The 18,313-nt window shown below is 36.4% G+C and overlaps 1 protein-coding gene across 1 annotated transcript in view; it reads right to left on the bottom strand.

The window, feature by feature from the left end:
- Nucleotides 1–18,313, bottom strand: part of LOC105749399 (zinc finger protein 383) — a 28,938-nt gene that overhangs the window by 9,825 nt on the left and 800 nt on the right. The window contains exons 3-4 of the mRNA XM_031947713.1: nucleotides 10,605–10,659; nucleotides 10,237–10,356 (exon numbers count right to left, since the gene is read on the bottom strand). Coding sequence (XP_031803573.1) covers nucleotides 10,237–10,356; nucleotides 10,605–10,659 — 175 coding nt within the window. The remainder of the gene's footprint in view (nucleotides 1–10,236; nucleotides 10,357–10,604; nucleotides 10,660–18,313) is intronic.

The raw sequence follows: 18,313 nt of genomic DNA, 5'->3' as shown, positions 1-18,313 counted from the left end.
ATATCAAAATTAACATTACCTCTAGTTTCTTCTACATGAATTTTATAATGTAATTGAGTTTATACTGTACTGATTTTATAACTGATCTATATCTACCTAAAGCCTTTTCTTTGCTATATTCTTGAGTTGAAGTGAAGAATTTAGTTTTCCCTTGAGTTAGTTTAAAAACATAATTAAGAGGAGTGGTTATTTTTCATACTGGTAGCTCCTGGGATATTTCCAAGCATCACAAGATATTCTCTGTCCTTGATAGTCCTTGTGAAATTTATCTCTTTTGAGGAGATAGCAACTCTGGTAGTTTTGATCTAGCAAAGATTACAAATTTGGTTCTCCCATAAAACAATGAACATTTCTTAACTGTCAGAGAGGGATGTGATTAGACTCACCTGAATGCTAGTCTGTTTTTCTTAGTAGTGTTCCATGATTATCAAGACCTCCCTCTTCTCATCAGTCAGTGGTTTTGATAAGGTGGCCTGTCTTATCCACTTTGTTAATAATTATATACGTCATTGTTAAACTGATTTTGTATGAGGTATGTACCTCAATCCACCTTTATTGAAAATGTTCTTTTAAGATCATCAAGACATGACAGAACAATTTGCAGACCATCTGTCGAATAAGTTATTCTATGTGATGATAGATGTTAAGGTTGAGAGAGGACACGTGTATCACCTCCTAAATGCAAGCAATTTACCCTTGTTTGGTTCTTTATCATCTTAGTTTGTGTTTACCATTTTATATTACTTTTAACTTTTGTGCTTGAACTTCAAAGTTTCTGTGTAGCGTGGTCTTTTAATCAGAAATGCTCAGGAAAATATATTTTTTAATTTCATTAATAATCCATTCTCTCCCTGTGGAATTATACTCAGTTTTGCTGAGACAACTTATAGTACAGAGGCTAAAGTGAGCTATAGGCCTGGAATCAGGACGACCTACATTCAAAACTCAGACACAGGCAAATAATTTAACCTGTTTGCCTCAATTTCCTTAATGTAAAATGGGGATAATTATCTCTCTTGAGTGTCGTTGTGAGGATCAAAAAAGAGATTAGTTAAAACAAAAACAACAAACCATGGTGTTTAGTACAGTGCCTGGCACATAGTAAGCACTATATAAAGGCTTACAAAGGACCCTCTTCCCCCCAATCTCCAAGTTATTCTCAAGTATATACCTATATCCTTTGTCTTCCTTATTATTATATTCCAAACTCTGTTTCTTTATATTTGGTGGCTGTTAAATTCCCCAGGATCACACTGCTAAAATTTTTTCCTTTTAGCTGCTTGCAGTTCCTTTTTCCCCCTTCCCCCTTTGATCTGAAAGCTCTGAATTCTGGCTATGATGTTCCAGGGAGTTTTCATTTTGGATTTTTTTTTTTTTTTTCCAGATAGTGACCAGTGGATTCTATCTATTTCTAAAGGCTCTGCATGCTTCTGTGTGTAAGGTCTGGGCTGGAACTCTGGCTGTTTTCTTAGGAATGTTTGGTTATTCCCAAATAAGAATATCTCAAGCTAGGGATGTGCATGCTTTCAGTGCTCATGGAGTGATCTAAGGTAAGGTCTGATATTGAAAGTTCCTGACCTAGGTTTGGATTTGTGCTACAACAGACTGCTGCTGGACTCATCTGCTATCAGCTGAGTGAAAAATTCTGCTAGTTCAGAGTGGCAAAAATGCAGGCTTCCATTTAGTCTGAGATTTATATCCTGGTTATTCTTTTGAAGGTTTCAAATGGAGATACAAACTGAGAATGAGCCCATACTCTGCCTTTGAGATCAGAGCCACCTTCTTGTTGCTCTTGAATTTCTTCTTGCTTGTTTTAAGGAATAGGATCTGCAAAAACTCCTCATCATGAGCTCAGGTCCCTTCCTTAATCCAAACTATTCTGTGACCTGGAACTGTGTAGTGGATGACAAGTTGCCAGGGTTTATCTGTTCCTACGTCCCACAAAATGTTGTATCCGAGTGTGGGTCTGGGACCTAGATGAGGTGCAGGAATGTTTCATAGCACACTCATAGTCAAACTCAATCCCTCATGCCTACAGATCTCTGACTGTCTCCCTATGTTGATCTTGCATGGACAAATGACTGTATTTCCCTACCAATCCCCTAGCCTATCTTGGATTTCCCAATTAAAAATCAGTTAGGGAGCAGCCAGATGGTACAATGAATAGAGCACTGGCCCTGAAGTCAGGAGGACCTTGTTATGGGCCAGAACTTGAAACAAGGTGCTAAGTCAGTGGAATTGATAGAGACAATGGTTATTTAGCAGGGTACTTAACAGTTCTCTTGTTCAGTACCTGTACTTAGTACTTACTATAGTTCTACAAGCTTCATACCTTTGATAAGAGACTATATAAGCTTGGACAAGCTCAGCCAGAATCAGAACGAGGGAAGACAGAGAAGTGGTGGCAGGCTCTCCTCCTTTGCTTCTCTATCAAAACCAAGCTCTGGAAGGCCTCCAGAAAGCTGCTCAGTCCCAGGAAGGAAATAATAAAAAGATCTGGACAATAAGAAAGCTAACCAGGCTCCAGGAAAGGAGACAAGACTTGGAAAGAGACAATAAAGGATTTGCACTTTAATCCCTGGCTGCACTTGTGGTAATTACTGAACTGAAATGAAGGCTGCCTCCAGAGACCTCAAGAAAACCCCAACAGGAGAGCATTACATTTTAGAGAGAATATTATAGGACCCGAGTTCAAATCCAGTCTCAAATAAATTTAACACTTACTAGCTGTGGGACCCTGGGCAAGTCACTTAACCCCAATTGCCTATCCCCCCTCCCCACAAAAAACAACAGTTGGGGGCATTTGTTCCATCTAATTAGAGGCCCTTGGGAAGGAAGGAGGGAAATTGGCTGTATTTCTTCCTGCTACTCTGCCATTTTGACTTTGTCCCAAAAGTTCAGTAATTTTTTACTACACCACATCAAAGTGGTATAGTGGAGTGGAGAGGCAAATAACTCCAATTGCATAATCTAGAAGGATAACTCATTAAGCCATGATATAAGCATGATGCCAATTTCTGGAGAAATATCAGGAAGTATTATTTAAAAGGTAGTTTATAATTAAAGGGAAGAACTATTTTCTTTGAGTCAGCATGGTTTAATCAAAAACAAGGCTCATACATATATGGCCAATATATTGGTAGAACAGAGAAAGATATAGCCATAGCACATCTGGACTTCTTGTTTTTCTTCCTTAGGCAATTGAGGTTAAGCGACTTGCCCAGGGTCACACAGCTAGGAAGTATTAAGTGTCTGAGGCCAGATTTGACCTCAGGTCCTCCTGACTTCAGGGCTGGTGCTCTATCCACTGCGCCACCTAGATGCCCCACATCTTTTGTTTTGGTAAGTGACTTGCCCAGGACACACAGTAAGTGTCCTGACTCGGAGGCCACTGCTCTAAGTCACACCGACACTTAGCTGTCCCTCACATGTCTTTTAATTTATATGGAAATAAAGGACAGTAAGAAGGAACCTGGGAACTAAGGAGCCACTTCTCCCTACAAACCTCACAAAGTCAGACGCACTGATCACATCACTGCATAACCTCCACGAAGGGCAGAATCTTTCTTTCCTTTCTTAGGACCCACAGAGTTCTGCTCTGCACACAGCAGGGAGGGACGAACACTGGTGCAGTAGAGGGCTCCCAAGCACCTGGGACACTCACGGACATAAAGGTACTTAATACTCGATACCTAACTGACCGGTGAAGTGATTTTAATTTAGAAAGAACAAATGAATGAATGGATAGATGGAGGGAAAGACTCACTAAGGATTATGAAGTTCTGGTGATGACACTGAGTAATCTGGAGGCAGAGGACAGGCATATTTCCACAATCCTGACAAATTACAGAATTTCAATCAGAAAGATCCATCTCTTTTAATAAAACCTACTTGTCTCTACAATAACATCTAGCTTTAACTTACCTTAATACTATGTCCATTCCAGATTCAAAAGAATCTTTAACTCCTTAACTTCCCTTTATATCAAACATAAATCTGCCCTGCTGCAACTTCTACCTTTCGCTCTCAGCTCTGCCTTTGGGTCTAACCAGAACAAATAGAATGTATGACAAGTCTTGAAACATCTCTAAGCCCCTGCTCCCCACACTTATTTTTATCCAGGTTAAACATCCTCCGCTTCCTCAGACAACTCTTTTATAATGTGACATTTAGTCCCTTTAAGGCTTTGGAAGAGAAAAGTAAGATCTGAAAGGTGAATAGCTAGCTAGATAAGATCGTGTCAACAAATTGGGATTTGACTTTCTCTATCATAATAGAAGATACAGAAGAGAACTATAAAGCAACCCAAATAAATGAAAAATATTAAGAAAAATATTTGTAAAGGCTAAAAACCACTGTGAAACAGTTGGAGAGGTTAAGACAAAAACTAACATAGAGCTGTGAATTAGTCCAACCGTTCTGGAAAGCAATTTTGAACTACATTCAAAAGGTCATTAAATTGCACGTGTCCTTTGTTCAAGTTACTACCATTACTAAGAATATTCCTCAAAGAACTCAAGAGAAAGAAGGAAATGAGACAAAGATACAAAAATATCTGTAACATTACTTTTTCCTAAGAAAATAAATGGACTAAATTAATCTATTTATTCAGTGCCATATCAAACTATTATTATTATACACCAAAAAATTATTGTATAGAGCTAGGAAAAATCCTAACAAAATTCATCTGTAAGAACAAAAGATCAAGAATATCAGAGAAAAATTAAAAAGTCAATCAGTGGAATAGATTAGGTACACAATACACAGTAGAAAATGACCATAGAAATTTAATGTTTGGTAAACACAAAGATCTAAGTGTTTGGAACAAGAACTCACTATGTGACAAAACTGCTGGGAAAATTGGAAAGCAATTTTTTTTTTGAATTATAATAACTTTTTATTGACAGAACCCATGCCAGGGTAATTTTTTACAACATTATCCCTTGCACTCACTTCTGTTCTGATTTTTCCCTCCCTCCCTCCACCCCTTCCCCTAGATGGCAAGTAGTCCTATGATGTTGACATATGTCGTAGTATATCCTAGATACAATGTATGTGTGCAGATCCAAACAGTTTTCTTGTTGCACAGGGAGAATTGGATTCAGAAGGTAAAAATGACCCAGGAAGAAAAACAAAAATGCAAACAGTTCACATTCATTTCCCAGTGATTTTTCTTTGGGTGTAGCTGTTTCTATCCATCATTGATCAATTGAAACTGAATTAAGTCTCTTTGTCAAAGAAATAATTGGAAAGCAATTTGGCAGAAACTAGGTATAGCTAACATCTCACATTATATACCAAGATTAGATCAAAATGTATACGTGATTTATATACAAAGGGAGATATCATAAGCAAATGAAGGGAACATGGATATTTTATCTGTCAGTTCTATGGATAAGGGAAGAATTTGTGCCTAAACAAGTGATAGAGAACATTATGGGAAGTAAAATGGATAATGTTGATTACATTAAATTAAAAAGGTTTTGTGCAAACATATCCAATGTAACTAAATTGAGAAGGAAAGAAGAAAACTGGGGGAAAAATTTTATAGCAAGTTTCTTTGATAAAAGCCTCATATTTTGAACATAGAGAGAAGTGAGTCAAATTTATAATGTAAGTCATTCCCCAAATGACAAATAGTCAAAGGAAATGAATAGGTAGTTTTAAAAAGAGGTCAAATCTATCTAGAGTCAAATGTGGGAGGGATATGGAAAAACTGGGACACTGATGCATTGTTGACGGGAGTTGTGAATCGATCCAACTATTTTGGAGAGCAATTTGGAATTACATCCAAAAGTCTATAAAACTGTTCATTCCCTTTGACCTAGCAACAGTACCAGATCTGTATCCCAAAGAAATCAAAGAAAAAGGAAAAAGACCCACATGTACAAAAATATTTATAGCAACTTTGTGGTAGATAAGAATTGGAAATTGAGGGGATGCCCATCAATTGGGGAATAGCTGAATAAGTTGTTTTATATCATTGTGATGAAATACTATTATGCTATGAGAAATGACAAGCAGAACACTTACAGAAAAAACCTGGAAAGACTACATGAACTGATAGAAAGTGTAGTCTGTAACTGTAGAATGTACAAAAACTGTATGATGATCAATTGTGTATGATCTAGCTATTCTCAGCAATACAATGATCCAAGACAGTTCCAAAGGACTAATGAGGAAAAATGCTATTCACCTTCAGAAAAAGAACTGACGGGAGTCTGAATTCAGACAGAAACATTTTTAAAACTTTATTTCTCTTGGGGTTTTGTTTGTTTTGGTCTGTTCTCTTCTGTAATACAGCTAATACAGAAATATGTTTTGTATAACTGCATATATATATGCAGTCTATTCAAACTGCTTGCCTTTTCAGGAAGGGGGAATGGGAGGGAGAGAATTTAGAAATCAAAATTTTAAAAATGAATATGAAAAATTGTTTTTATAAATAATTGGAAAAAATTTAAAAAAAGAAAACAATTTGAAATAGTGAGTGTTCATCAAATTAAAGAATGACTTTACAACTTACATTATACAAATGTAAATGACTTTACATTTTACACCTGCAATTTAAAAAAAAAAGGATGAGTTCAAAGAAAGACTTATATGTACTGATGCAGATGAAGTGAGAAAAACCATAAGAAAAATTTATTTAACAATCAGAATACTGTGAAAACGATTGTGAAAGGCCCAAGAACTGACCAATTCACAATTGACAAGCCTTAAAATGAAGCGCTCCACTTCTGGGCCAAGAGGTAATGGACAATAGGTACAGGTATGACACAAACATTTCTAGAAACAAGCATTATTACACAAATACATTTTGTGTGACTCTTCCTTTGTTATAAGGAGGGCTTTTATGGGAGTGGTGGTGGTGGAATGGAGCGAGATGGAGGTATAGTGAAAGTGATTCCAAAAAAAAGACAAGAGAACAAAGAAAAGCATTGCAGATAAGACACTAGAGAGTTTTCTGGGTGGAAACAGACAAACAAGGCAATGTTGGTACTATTAAAAGAAATAAGCTGTATGTAACAGATTTGCAACTTTACATTCATTACAAATGTTTGTGCCTGATGATTAAAGCTAATGTACAAAATATACTGTAGTACTTAAATTACAAAATATTTCAGAACACAAAAGAGTGGAAAAGTATGAGAAACAAGAAAGAAAAAATGAACAAGGTGATCCAAAAGCAAAGCTTTTTTTTTCATAAAGGAGAAGTTCAAATTAAAGATATTAATTAATAGAGTTATTAGCATAAGCAGAGCAACTTTGATTAGATTGATTTTTGTTCAGGGTGAGTTAATAACAAATGAATGAAGTTAAAAGATATGCCTAACAACTAAAGAAGCTAAATGTAAACAGACTAAATAACAAACAAAAAAAAGGACAAAAAAGAAACTATATTTGATCTGACAGTGGTGGGGAGGAACATCATACATGGATGAAATTATTAAAGACAAAATTACAGCTTTGATAATACAATTTAGATGTTTAAAAATAATTTTTTGTGCAAGGAAAACTGATAAAATTAACTTGTGAAACACAATCTTTCAGATAAAATTTTAAGGAGAAACACATAATATTATTAGGATGAAATAGAGACTTGTTCCATAGATGAATGTATGGAGAAGACCTGTTTAAAGAGAGAGAAATGACTATAAGAATAATCGCTGCAGGAAAATGTAGTCTGATAGTTTACTTACATGTGATTTGGAGTTCTTAAGTTTATAACAGAGAAATATTAACTCAAATAGCTGTTTAGACACTGAAAGAAAAGCACTTTTACCTCAATGTAAAGCACAGTCACTGACCACTAGGCGGTTCCCTGAGAACTGTCAGGGAATTGATTTAGAAGAAATCAGAGAAGCAGTAGAGAAAGCTGAGAGCGGGAGGGACCAGAAGGACCAGTATGGAAGCATAGAAAGCTGTGAGATGACATAGCTGATTCTTAGGCTGACTTACAGGGAGCTAGCTGAGACTTGTTACTGTCTACCACCATTTATAGCCTAAGAATTGGGACATCTCCTGGGCTGTCTGGTGGCCCTCTACTGCTTTTTCTAGTTTGAGAGGAAGAAATGAGGAAAGAAAAGCTTTACATCTGTTTTGCTGTGAACCTATGATGAATCCTTTTTTATGATCACCTGGCAAAGTATTTTAGGTTTAAGAGATACTATTTCCAAACTCCACAAACTAAACTGCTGGTGTGGATGAGTCTGTGTCTATACCTATGCTACACAAAGATAAAAAGATTTATGGCAACAAACAGCAAGGCCTCTTAAATTAGAAGAAAGAAAATGATTCAGAAAAATATTTGTAATAAATATGTTAGAAAAAGGCCTGATATTCAGAAGCTGTTTAAAAAAAAAAAAAAACCTATCTATAATATCATGACCTATATAAGATCCTACCTGAGAATCTCTAATTCCCTATGGATCAATGGTCCAAGGACATGTACAGATGATTTTCAAAGAAAGAAATATGAAATGTTAATGACCACATGAAAAAATAATCAATTACACTAATAATCGATCCTAATATACTTTTGATCCACTAAAATGGCAATAAGAACAACAAAAAATGAAGATGTAATATTGGCAGATGCTCATAGTTGGTGGGATTATAAATTGTTACAAACATTTTATAAAAACAATCTGACAATGAGCAAAAGTCACAAAATTAATCATATTTTCTGACCTACCAATCCACTGCCCAAAACAAACAAACAAACAAAAAAAAAACAGGACTTCTTGGGATAAAAAAAAGTGCTTATCTATTTAAAAATATTAGCTCGCTATATTTATTTACAATAGTGGAAAATAAAAAACTTAGACATACATGGAAAATGGCTCAAAAAATTATAGTACACTACTGTAATATATTAGAAGAAACATGGCATAATGGATAGAAGGCTGGCCTTGGGAATTGGGAAAACTTAAGTGTTGAGCCTGAACAATACTGGCTGTAGCTATGGGCAAAGCATGTAACTTCTAGGTTTGTAAAGCAATTTTCCAGGACTTAAAAAGTTACAGATAAATTGTCAATCTTTATTAATGGAAAATTTCTGTATTGAATTTCCCCCCAGATGAAATGATAGACCTGAAATTCCAAACCCTTCAGAACAATATTGTAAAATACTATAAAAAAGGATGAGAAAAAAAAAAAACAACAAGAGAAAATGTGGAAAGACAAGTTAAGTAATGTAAAGCAAGGACAGAAATCATAACTCTATACAGTGACTACAGCTCTGTATTAAAAAAAAAAAAAAGGAAAAAAAGCCTCCATTAGTAGAACTTCAGTTTTAGAAAGGAGAATATTACAAAAGAATATTTGGCTGTCTTAATTTAAATTTCCTAACAGCTTTAGGTAAGAGCCCTTATTTTATGTTTATCTTTCCTGTTAGTTATTAAATTTATAATAATTTTAAAATTAAAAAATGATTCTGAATAAAATTATCCAGATACAACTTAAGTCAGAAACTATAGGGTACAACAGATATAATTAAGGGAAAGGAATTTCAGGGGAGGTATCCAAAACTCCAGAGGACTGAAAAAGAAGGAAGAGGCATAGAAATGAGACTAATAGTTAAAGGTGATCACACACCAATGATCACAAGATGGGGAATGAACAAAGTGATTTACACTGTGATGTAAACAGGCAAATATGATCTCATAGGTGTCTCCTGAGACTTGATGGGGTGTGACTCATGACTTGAATATAACAATGGATGGGAACAACATGTTCAGAAGAATAAAGCAGATAGAAGGCTGGTTGAATCAGAAAGATGCCCAGCTGTGTGAAAACCCCTCTGGGGAGGTGGTGAAGATCATGTGGATAAGGATAAAGGCAATACAGCCATGGGAGAGAACACAGGGAAAAAAAAGGATGACAAATTTCTAGTGGAGATCACAGAGCTGGCACAAAGGAGAGAATTTTTTTGAGTCAGCCGCTTTCTGGAGGTCTCTGTCAGGGTTGGAGTCCCTTCATAGCTGTACCCTAGAGGGTACAGAAACACATTAGTTGAGCAGAAGCACAGAGGACAGTGATGGACATGATATCCTACGGGGGTTACAGATACTCTGCACAAATGAAAAGATGGAAGTAACTATACATCACTGAAAACATAAAAGAAGAGGTCTGGTTCTATAAGAACAAGTTCTATGAACTGGGACCAAGTGTTAGAGGGAGAAACTTCCTAGCACAATACAACTAGAGAGAACCACAAATGGAAGGGGTTACCTGAGTAGATAAGTGAGTTCCCTGTCCCTGGAGGTCTTCAAAGTAAAGCTGATTACCTGTGAATAATGCAGCAACTCCAGTTTTAGGTATGACTAGACTTTCACTCCTGGTTCCATGAGGCTGAGGGGAATGGAACGGAAAGCAAAATGTGGGAAATGGGGAATGACAGAAACCAGGGAGCAAACTATATGGTTCTTCTCATCTCTGGATGAGAATCAGGGGTAAGGTGCCTGGAAAGAACAGCTATTGGACAAACAAGTTCCTGAGATAGGTAGGAAATGAGGGGTCACTGGGCACCGAGAAATTATGGAATCTCTGGTGGAAAGGCTCACCTGGGACCAGGCTGGCAGGAGCTCAGCTGCCATTACCTGGTCTCCTGGGGTCCCCTCAGAAGATGTGCAGGAACCTGGAGGGCAGGCAGAGCTGGGGGGGGAAAAAAGCAGTCATGATTGAGAAATGCCTGCCCAGAATTCCCCTGATATCTCATGCCAGGATTCCACCACCCTCCCAACCAGAACTCTTGGGGAGTCACAGGGCCATTTAGGTTAAGCTGGTATCAAATCATCATGAATGCCAACTCTGTATGTGACGGATTATGCCTTTTATAAATGAATATTACTTTTTTTGTGGGAGGTATCCAGATGTATGTGGAATTATAATACATCATCAGGACTAGAGTGAACATTTCGGGTTTCACAATCATTCAACAGAATCGATTAAGAGCTAAGTGTGTTCCACTGTGCTAAGCACTGGGGATACAAGACAACATGAAAATAACTATGTGCCAATAAGATATATATATAGATATATATATATATAAGGCAATTTCAGAGGGAGTTCTGAGAGAGACTGGGAAAAGTCTCCTGCAGAAGGTGGGAATTGAGCTGAGTTTTGTAGGAAACGAGGTCAAGAGGGAGAAAATTCTAGACAGGGGGACAATCAGTAAAGAGGTTGATGGAATGTCACATTTGAGGATTAGCAAGAAAACCAGTGTAGCTAGATCACAGCAGTTATAGAGAGAAGTAAAGTATAAGGTATAAGAAGACTGAAAAGAAAGGGAGATTTCAGGTTGTAAAAGGACTTTACAAGCCAAGCAGAGGACTTTATATTTGATTCTGGAGCCATTGGAGCTTAGTGAGTATTAGAGAAGCAATGATTAAAGAGGTAAGGAAGGGGAAGGATGGGCACAAAATAGGGGGTCTTAAATGTCATGCCAAAGAGACTTTATTCTTTGGGTCAAAGGTTCTCAAACATTTTACAATAGTAGAACTCTTCCTTTTAAACACAATGGCAATCTTGCAGAACGATCTTTTAAAATGATTTTAAGATGGACTATACTAATGGAATTAAATAAAAAAGAATGATTCGAAGCAGAACACAAGATTTTGGAGTCTGGATGGAGAGGGAAGGAACAGAGCAGCCATCTAGGTCAGAAGTAAAATCAGGAAGGATCTCAATGGAAGTTTTTTTGAAAAGAATTTCCCTAAATTTTAAGATAGTATAAAAATGAGAGAAAAAATGTAGGCTGCCCAATGGGAGAGGAGACAAGAATGCTGCACTAACACCTATCTTAATTATTCACAGAAACCCAAAAGGAATGTATCAGATTTCCATTGTTACTTTGCCTTCTCTATGTTTAGTTTAGTTGCATCAACTTACCCACTATTCACAAGAAGCCAATTTCTGGAGGTAGGTTAAGAGTATTCCAGTCACTCAGGTTGGAGAATCAGGAATAAGCAGCTTCACAGAAACTAGGGGAAAATAAGTTGCCCTTCCTCCATCTTCATCTCCTAAATCCTACCTATCTTTTAAAATCCAACTGAAATTCTATCTGCTCCAGAAAACTTTCCTTGATTTCTTGCTACATTTCTCATCAAATTCTACATTATATTTTGCTTTGTACATCTCTAATGCATTAAATATATAAGATTGTATATTATGGCTCTATACTTTTATTTTAAAACAAATTAGCTTCTTGAGGGCAATGCCCAAGTCTTACCCAAATTTTTTCTCTTTCAGCACCTAACAGTGCTCTATATACACTGTATACTCTATATACAATTTACTCTGATAGTTTCCTATCATGGTTCTCTAAATTAGACTGTTTACTGCTTCCTGATCTTAGTTTGTCTTTCTGGCCTCTATACATTTACACATGTCATTAATCATAGCATGCCTGGAATATTCTCTGTTCAATGAAAGCTTCTGGCTCAGATGATATCTCATCCATGGAATCTTTCCTTATTGTTCCATTAAGAACTGCTCCCTCCCTCTTTGGATTTCTCATGCCTATTAGATATAACTTTAAGCCATAAGTGTTAAACTCTTAACCATTTTAAGGCAGGCTCACACTAGACTAAAATATAATTAGGAAAATAAAAATAAATATTAAAAAACTCCAAATAATGTTAATTTGAGGTTTTGCAAGTCAATTTAAGTTTGCCATCATTGTTATAAGATATATTTCAATTACTTATATATCTTCCTTTCTACTAGACTGTAAACTTCTTTAGGGCAGGCATTGAGATTTCTCTTTGCATCATCTGGCCTACCATGATATCACATAACAGATGTTTAATAATATTTATTGAATCAGACTTGTCCATGGATAAAAAAATTTTGAGCCAATAATATACCAGGAAGTTCCATGAATTAATAATCAAGAAAACTGTAAGTCAAATTAGAGAGACATGGGCTTGTTTTTTACAAAACAAGGCAAGAACAGATAAAAATTCTTTCAAGGTCAGAATAGGCAAAAACAGAGGAAAAAAAGGATGTTACATATTTTTGTTACTAATTTATGATGCAATGACTGCATATCTTAAAGTTTAGTAAAGTCATTTAAGTTGCTTATATTCCTGACTCTAGCTCATATGACTCAATCTAAGCTTTCATCCTAAGTTTTGGGACTAAATCTATCCTCCCCTCTATATTCTAGCCAAAGAAGACAATATAAAAGTGAGAACAAAGTACTCTAGTGTCTTGCATATGATAGCGCTTAGTAAATATTTACTGAATTATGTTCAAGATACCCAACCTTCAAGGTTTTTTTTGAGGGGGGAGGGAGATTGGGAGACATTACACAAAGAAGCTACATCTATAGAAGTAACTTATTAAATATACTATTTTCTGATAAAACAAGAACTGTGTAACTTCCCAGGGAATCTACAACTCCCTCAGCCTTACAGGTCCTCTGCTTTTTGCCCTTAGTTGGAAGGAGATAGCTAGAAAAGGAAAAGGCAGCTGGAGATCCACATCCAGGGTTTCTATCTTCAAAAGCTTACCAGGTAGAAACTTGTTTAGGAAGTACTCATGGATCAACAAAGAAGTTAAATTCATTTAAGTGAGGAAAAGAGCCTAAAACAAAAGTTAAAAATTTAAAGATTGAGATATTATAGTTAGTAAAGGTAAGATTTAGGGGTTGTTGCCAAAGGAACAGTTTGCTCAAAAGGGTGGGGATTTGAGATGAAAGTTTAGTGGCCAACTCTCAGGAGAAGGAAAAGACTTCAAAAGGTTTTTCTTCTGTATCTGAGTCAGGAAGGAAAGAGTCAATGTAAACAGAATGACAAGTCAATTCAGCAGGGATAAAAAGCAATTTGCTAAATAGATCCAAATGGTTTGGCTCTTTTAATTTCTAGTCTTCTACTACTAGGTGACCTAGTACTGTGTAGTTCTAAGAAAATGTCTTCAAAGTGATAAGATTGGAGTTGACAGTCCTAATCACTTTCCTAAAGCTATCATAATAAATGATACGAAAAAATGGATTTCTAAATGTACTGCAGGTAATTAAAAACAAAATTCTATGAAACAACATAAGATGATAGTAATCCAGAAAGAGATAAAAAAGTGTATATTTGTAAAGTACTTGTACTTTGTTATACATTATAACAGTTATAATATAACTGTTAGCTTTTATTAGCTATTAATTCAAGAGGGATTTATAGCCTATGCCTGATATATGTGAGGTTCTATATTAAACATAAGAAGGGGACAACAGCAGTCTAGGAAGAACCTAAATTTCACTGGTATCAGGTACACAAGGATAAAAAGGAATAAACATGACCTTTCTTCAGGAAGTTTATATTCTACTGGGTAAAGGGAGGTGAAATGTTAATGTGCCACTAAAATCTACCATCATCATATCACATCTGGAGTACTGTGCTCCATTTGGGGCACAACATTTATGAAGCATATTGATTCCTTCATTTGACAAGTATTTATCAACTGGAGAATATCCCAAGAAGGATTATCAGGATGGTGGAATGCAGATGAGTAGTAAAATGTGTTTTGTTTGACCCTGAGGGCGGGGGTAGGACAAGAAGCAAAGAATTGCTGAAAAGCAACTTTCAGCTTGATGGAGGAAGAAGTTTCTAGTAATTAGAATTCTTCAAAAGTGCAATGGATTGCCTGACAAAGGCTGATTATCACTTGTCATATATGTTGTAAGAGATTCCTGTTTAAGCATGAGTTGGACAAGATGCCTTGGAGTACCTTTCCAAGTTTCATTCTATGAACAGCAGATTAAGCAACACTAACTCCTGGATTCTATTTAGTTCCAAACAGTCTCTGATGTTAAAGGATTAAGTTCTATGGATTCTATAAGAGGGTTTGAATAAGCTTATTCAAATAGCAAATAATACTCCATGGGGAATTATTGGTTATATTCTTTCCCAAAAATAACTGGCCCTTTCTACCTCGTCTGATTAGAGAGGCAACAATAGCGGGCAGTGTATAGCCAAACAAATAGCAGATGCTCAGAAAATGCATGTTCAAGAAAAGTTCTCATTCACTTACCTTTCAGGATGTCTTTCCTCTCAGGTCCATGCATGATTACATCAGGTATAGTTAGACATTGGACATCCTGCTTGTGGAAAAGGAACTGGGGGCCTGATGGTTTGTCCTTAGGATATACAATTATTGTTCTGAACTCAATTTTAACCCTTGCAGGAGGCAAATTGGAAGAGAACAATGTGCAGAGAAGCTTTGACTTCAGAAAGCCCAAGAAAATCCTACGTGTAGTCCAGAAAGGGCCTCACAGTTTTGTTCTCTAGAAGAATAGCATCAATTAATTGATGATTTTGGTATCCCAAGGATATCAAAGAGAAAGGAAAAGCACCTATATGTATAAAAAATTTACAGCAGTTCTTTCTGTGGTGTCAAAGAATTAGAAAACAAGAGTACTGCTTATCAACTGGGGAATGGATGCACAAGCTGTGGTACATGATTGTGATGGAATAGTACTATGCTATAAGAAATGATAGTTTTAGAAAAAACACGGCAAGACCTATATGAACTGATGCAAAGTAAAGTGAGAAGAACCAGATTACTGTATAGCAAGAGCAATATTGTAATGATGATCAACTGCGAAAAACTTGGCTGCTCTGATCAGTACAATGATCCAAGACAATCTGAAAAAACACAAAATTAAAACATACTATTCACTTCCAGAGAGAATTAATGAACTGAGTGCAAATCAATGTATATACTTTTCTCATTTTATTTGTCTTGCATTTTTTTAAAGAAATATGGAAATTTTTTTTTTTCTAATTTCAGAGATATAACTGTTACCAAACTGTTTGCTTTTATGGTCTCTTCAGATGGAGTATTACAAGGCTCTTTAAGCTAGGGAAGTACCCTTAGTGTAAGTTTTTTTTCCTGACTCCCTCAGAGTTATAAGGTTGGTCAGTTCTATAGATATTCTTGTTTGGACACAGGCTTAATGGCCTTTTCATGTAATTAAAGTATTCTAGCTTTCCTGTTCAGAATTGAGAAATGCCATTTTGTTCATGCCTTATTACCTTGTACCTGAATGACTTTAATATCATTCTATTTGATGTCCTGGTCTGAAATATTTCCTCTTTCCCAATCTGACCTCTAGACAGCTGCCAAAGTATTTTTCCTAAATCCCAAATTACTCTATTTGCTAATCTGCACTGACTTGCTATGACTTCTAGGATCAAATACAAACTCCTCTGTTTGAGATTTGAAGTCCTTTGCAACTTTTCTCTCACTTACCTTTCCACTCTAATTATATGTACTTACTTTCTTTTGTGAATTCTGGAATCTAGCCAACTTGGCTTTGCTATTACTTACACAGAACACTGTTCTGCCTATTCTGTCTCCAGGACTTTGCACAGGCTATCCTCATGACTAAAATGCATTCCTGTCATCACCTTCATTTCTAGGATTATCTAGTTTCTTTCAAAGTTCAGCTCAAGTGGCACCTTCTATATCTTGTCTTTCCTAATTCTTTCATCTGCTAGTACATTCCTACCCCACCGATTATTCTGTTTTTATTTTGTACATATTTAGGATCATAGATTGAGAGGTGGAAGAGAACTTAAGGGTTGCTGTATCAAACCCTCTTCCTCATAGAATTGAAGAAACTGAGGCCCAGAAAGGCTAAGTGACTTGCTAAGAATCATACATAAAACCTATAAGTGTCTGAGGTTGGATCTGAATTGAGAACTTGACTGAGTCTAGCACTCTAACCACTTTCAGAAAGGTCAAATTACAGTGTAACAGGATAAAAATATAATTGGGAAATGTTTACCAGAATAAACAAAGTTACAATAAAATATAGGTAATGTTATTTGTGGTTTTCTAATGCAATATGCTGTGGGTAGGCATTTGTTTCTATGTGAGTTTGAAACAACTGCACTACAACAAGATGTTTCTATGCAGACCTAACCATGTGATGACTTATTCTGAACCTACCCAGGCATGTCTATCATGTAATAGTTGAAGTCTTTCATGCTTGAACCTGCTAAAGCTGTGACCTCACTAGAACCCTTGGTCATATCCATGAAATGACAGGGTGTCAAGGTAGAGCTTTAGTGGAAAACTCAATAAATCCCACTGGAAAAATTGGATAACAGAGTAGAAAAAGTGAATTTAGTTTCCAGCCCACATCAGCTCATAGGTGGGTAGTGGAGAGAATTCTAGATTAAGAATCAGGGAGTCCTGAGTTCAAATATTGCCTCAGACCCATATCTGTGTATCATTTAACCTCTATTTTTCTCAGTTTTCTTAACTGTAAAAGAAAGGGGATAATATGTAAAGTACTTTGCAAATCTTAAAGTGTTATATAAATGCATCACATAAAATGCTATATAAAATGTATTACTATCTGAAAGTCACGTAACAACCACGGGCCTCAGTTTCCCCAAAATGTAAAAAGGATGAAGATAAAACAAGCAGAATTTATACTAAATTGCCTTATGAAATGATATAAAAATGCCTATCTCTAAGACACTTAAGGCACTGCCTCGGTTTCCTCAACCATAAAATTACATAAAAATGTAATTGTGATTACAAATAAAGTCTCTGCTATGTAAATATTAGCTATACTAAATGGGAAAAAGTTATGTAAAAAAAAAATAACCTCAACTACAGAGAAAAATAAATATCTATTGATCAAGAAGAAATTCTTGGGGGAAAAGAACAAGATTACATTATAAAAGGGCTATATCGTAAACTGCTAGAAAAGGAAATAGTGACTACTAAGAACCCACAAGTTTTTTTCTGACAGGGTTATTTGAATGGCAGATCAAAAGAATGCCACAGACTAAGCCTTAAAGAGATTTCAAGGAAAGCATCAATAAGAGTCTTTCAAGCTATCCCTGTGGACAAAATGAAGAGATGAGATGAGGGTACAATAGGAAAACCCAAGAATAATTAGGAGCGGTTTGATACCAACTTGGCAGGTCTCTAGCGGAGCGCCCCAGGGATTTGTGTTTGGCCTTATGCGGTTTAATTTGGAGAAAGAAATAGACGATGATGGGCTCATCGCGTTTGCTGATCAATTACAGAGCCTGGAACGTGAAACTCACACGCGGGAGCCAAGCAAACCCTGCCAGGCCGGAACCTCGTCCCCGAAAGAACCCGAAATTGAAGGATGAATGGGAAGTCTTGCATTTGGTTTATCGGATGGGAAGGGGCGGCTAAATAGCGCGAAGAACTGGAGAGGTGGAAAACTGCAAGCTCCAGTGGAATCTACAGGATGAAGGGAGCCGGCGGGCGGGGACATTCGTGTCGCCACGGCCCGTAGGATTAGGCCATAGCCATGGGGAGCAGG

Source organism: Sarcophilus harrisii, chromosome 1, assembly GCF_902635505.1.
Source record: "Sarcophilus harrisii chromosome 1, mSarHar1.11, whole genome shotgun sequence".
NCBI classification, from domain to species: Eukaryota; Metazoa; Chordata; class Mammalia; order Dasyuromorphia; family Dasyuridae; genus Sarcophilus; species Sarcophilus harrisii.
Note: the sequence above shows the minus strand (reverse complement) of the source record. Positions and strands in the feature narration are given on the sequence as shown.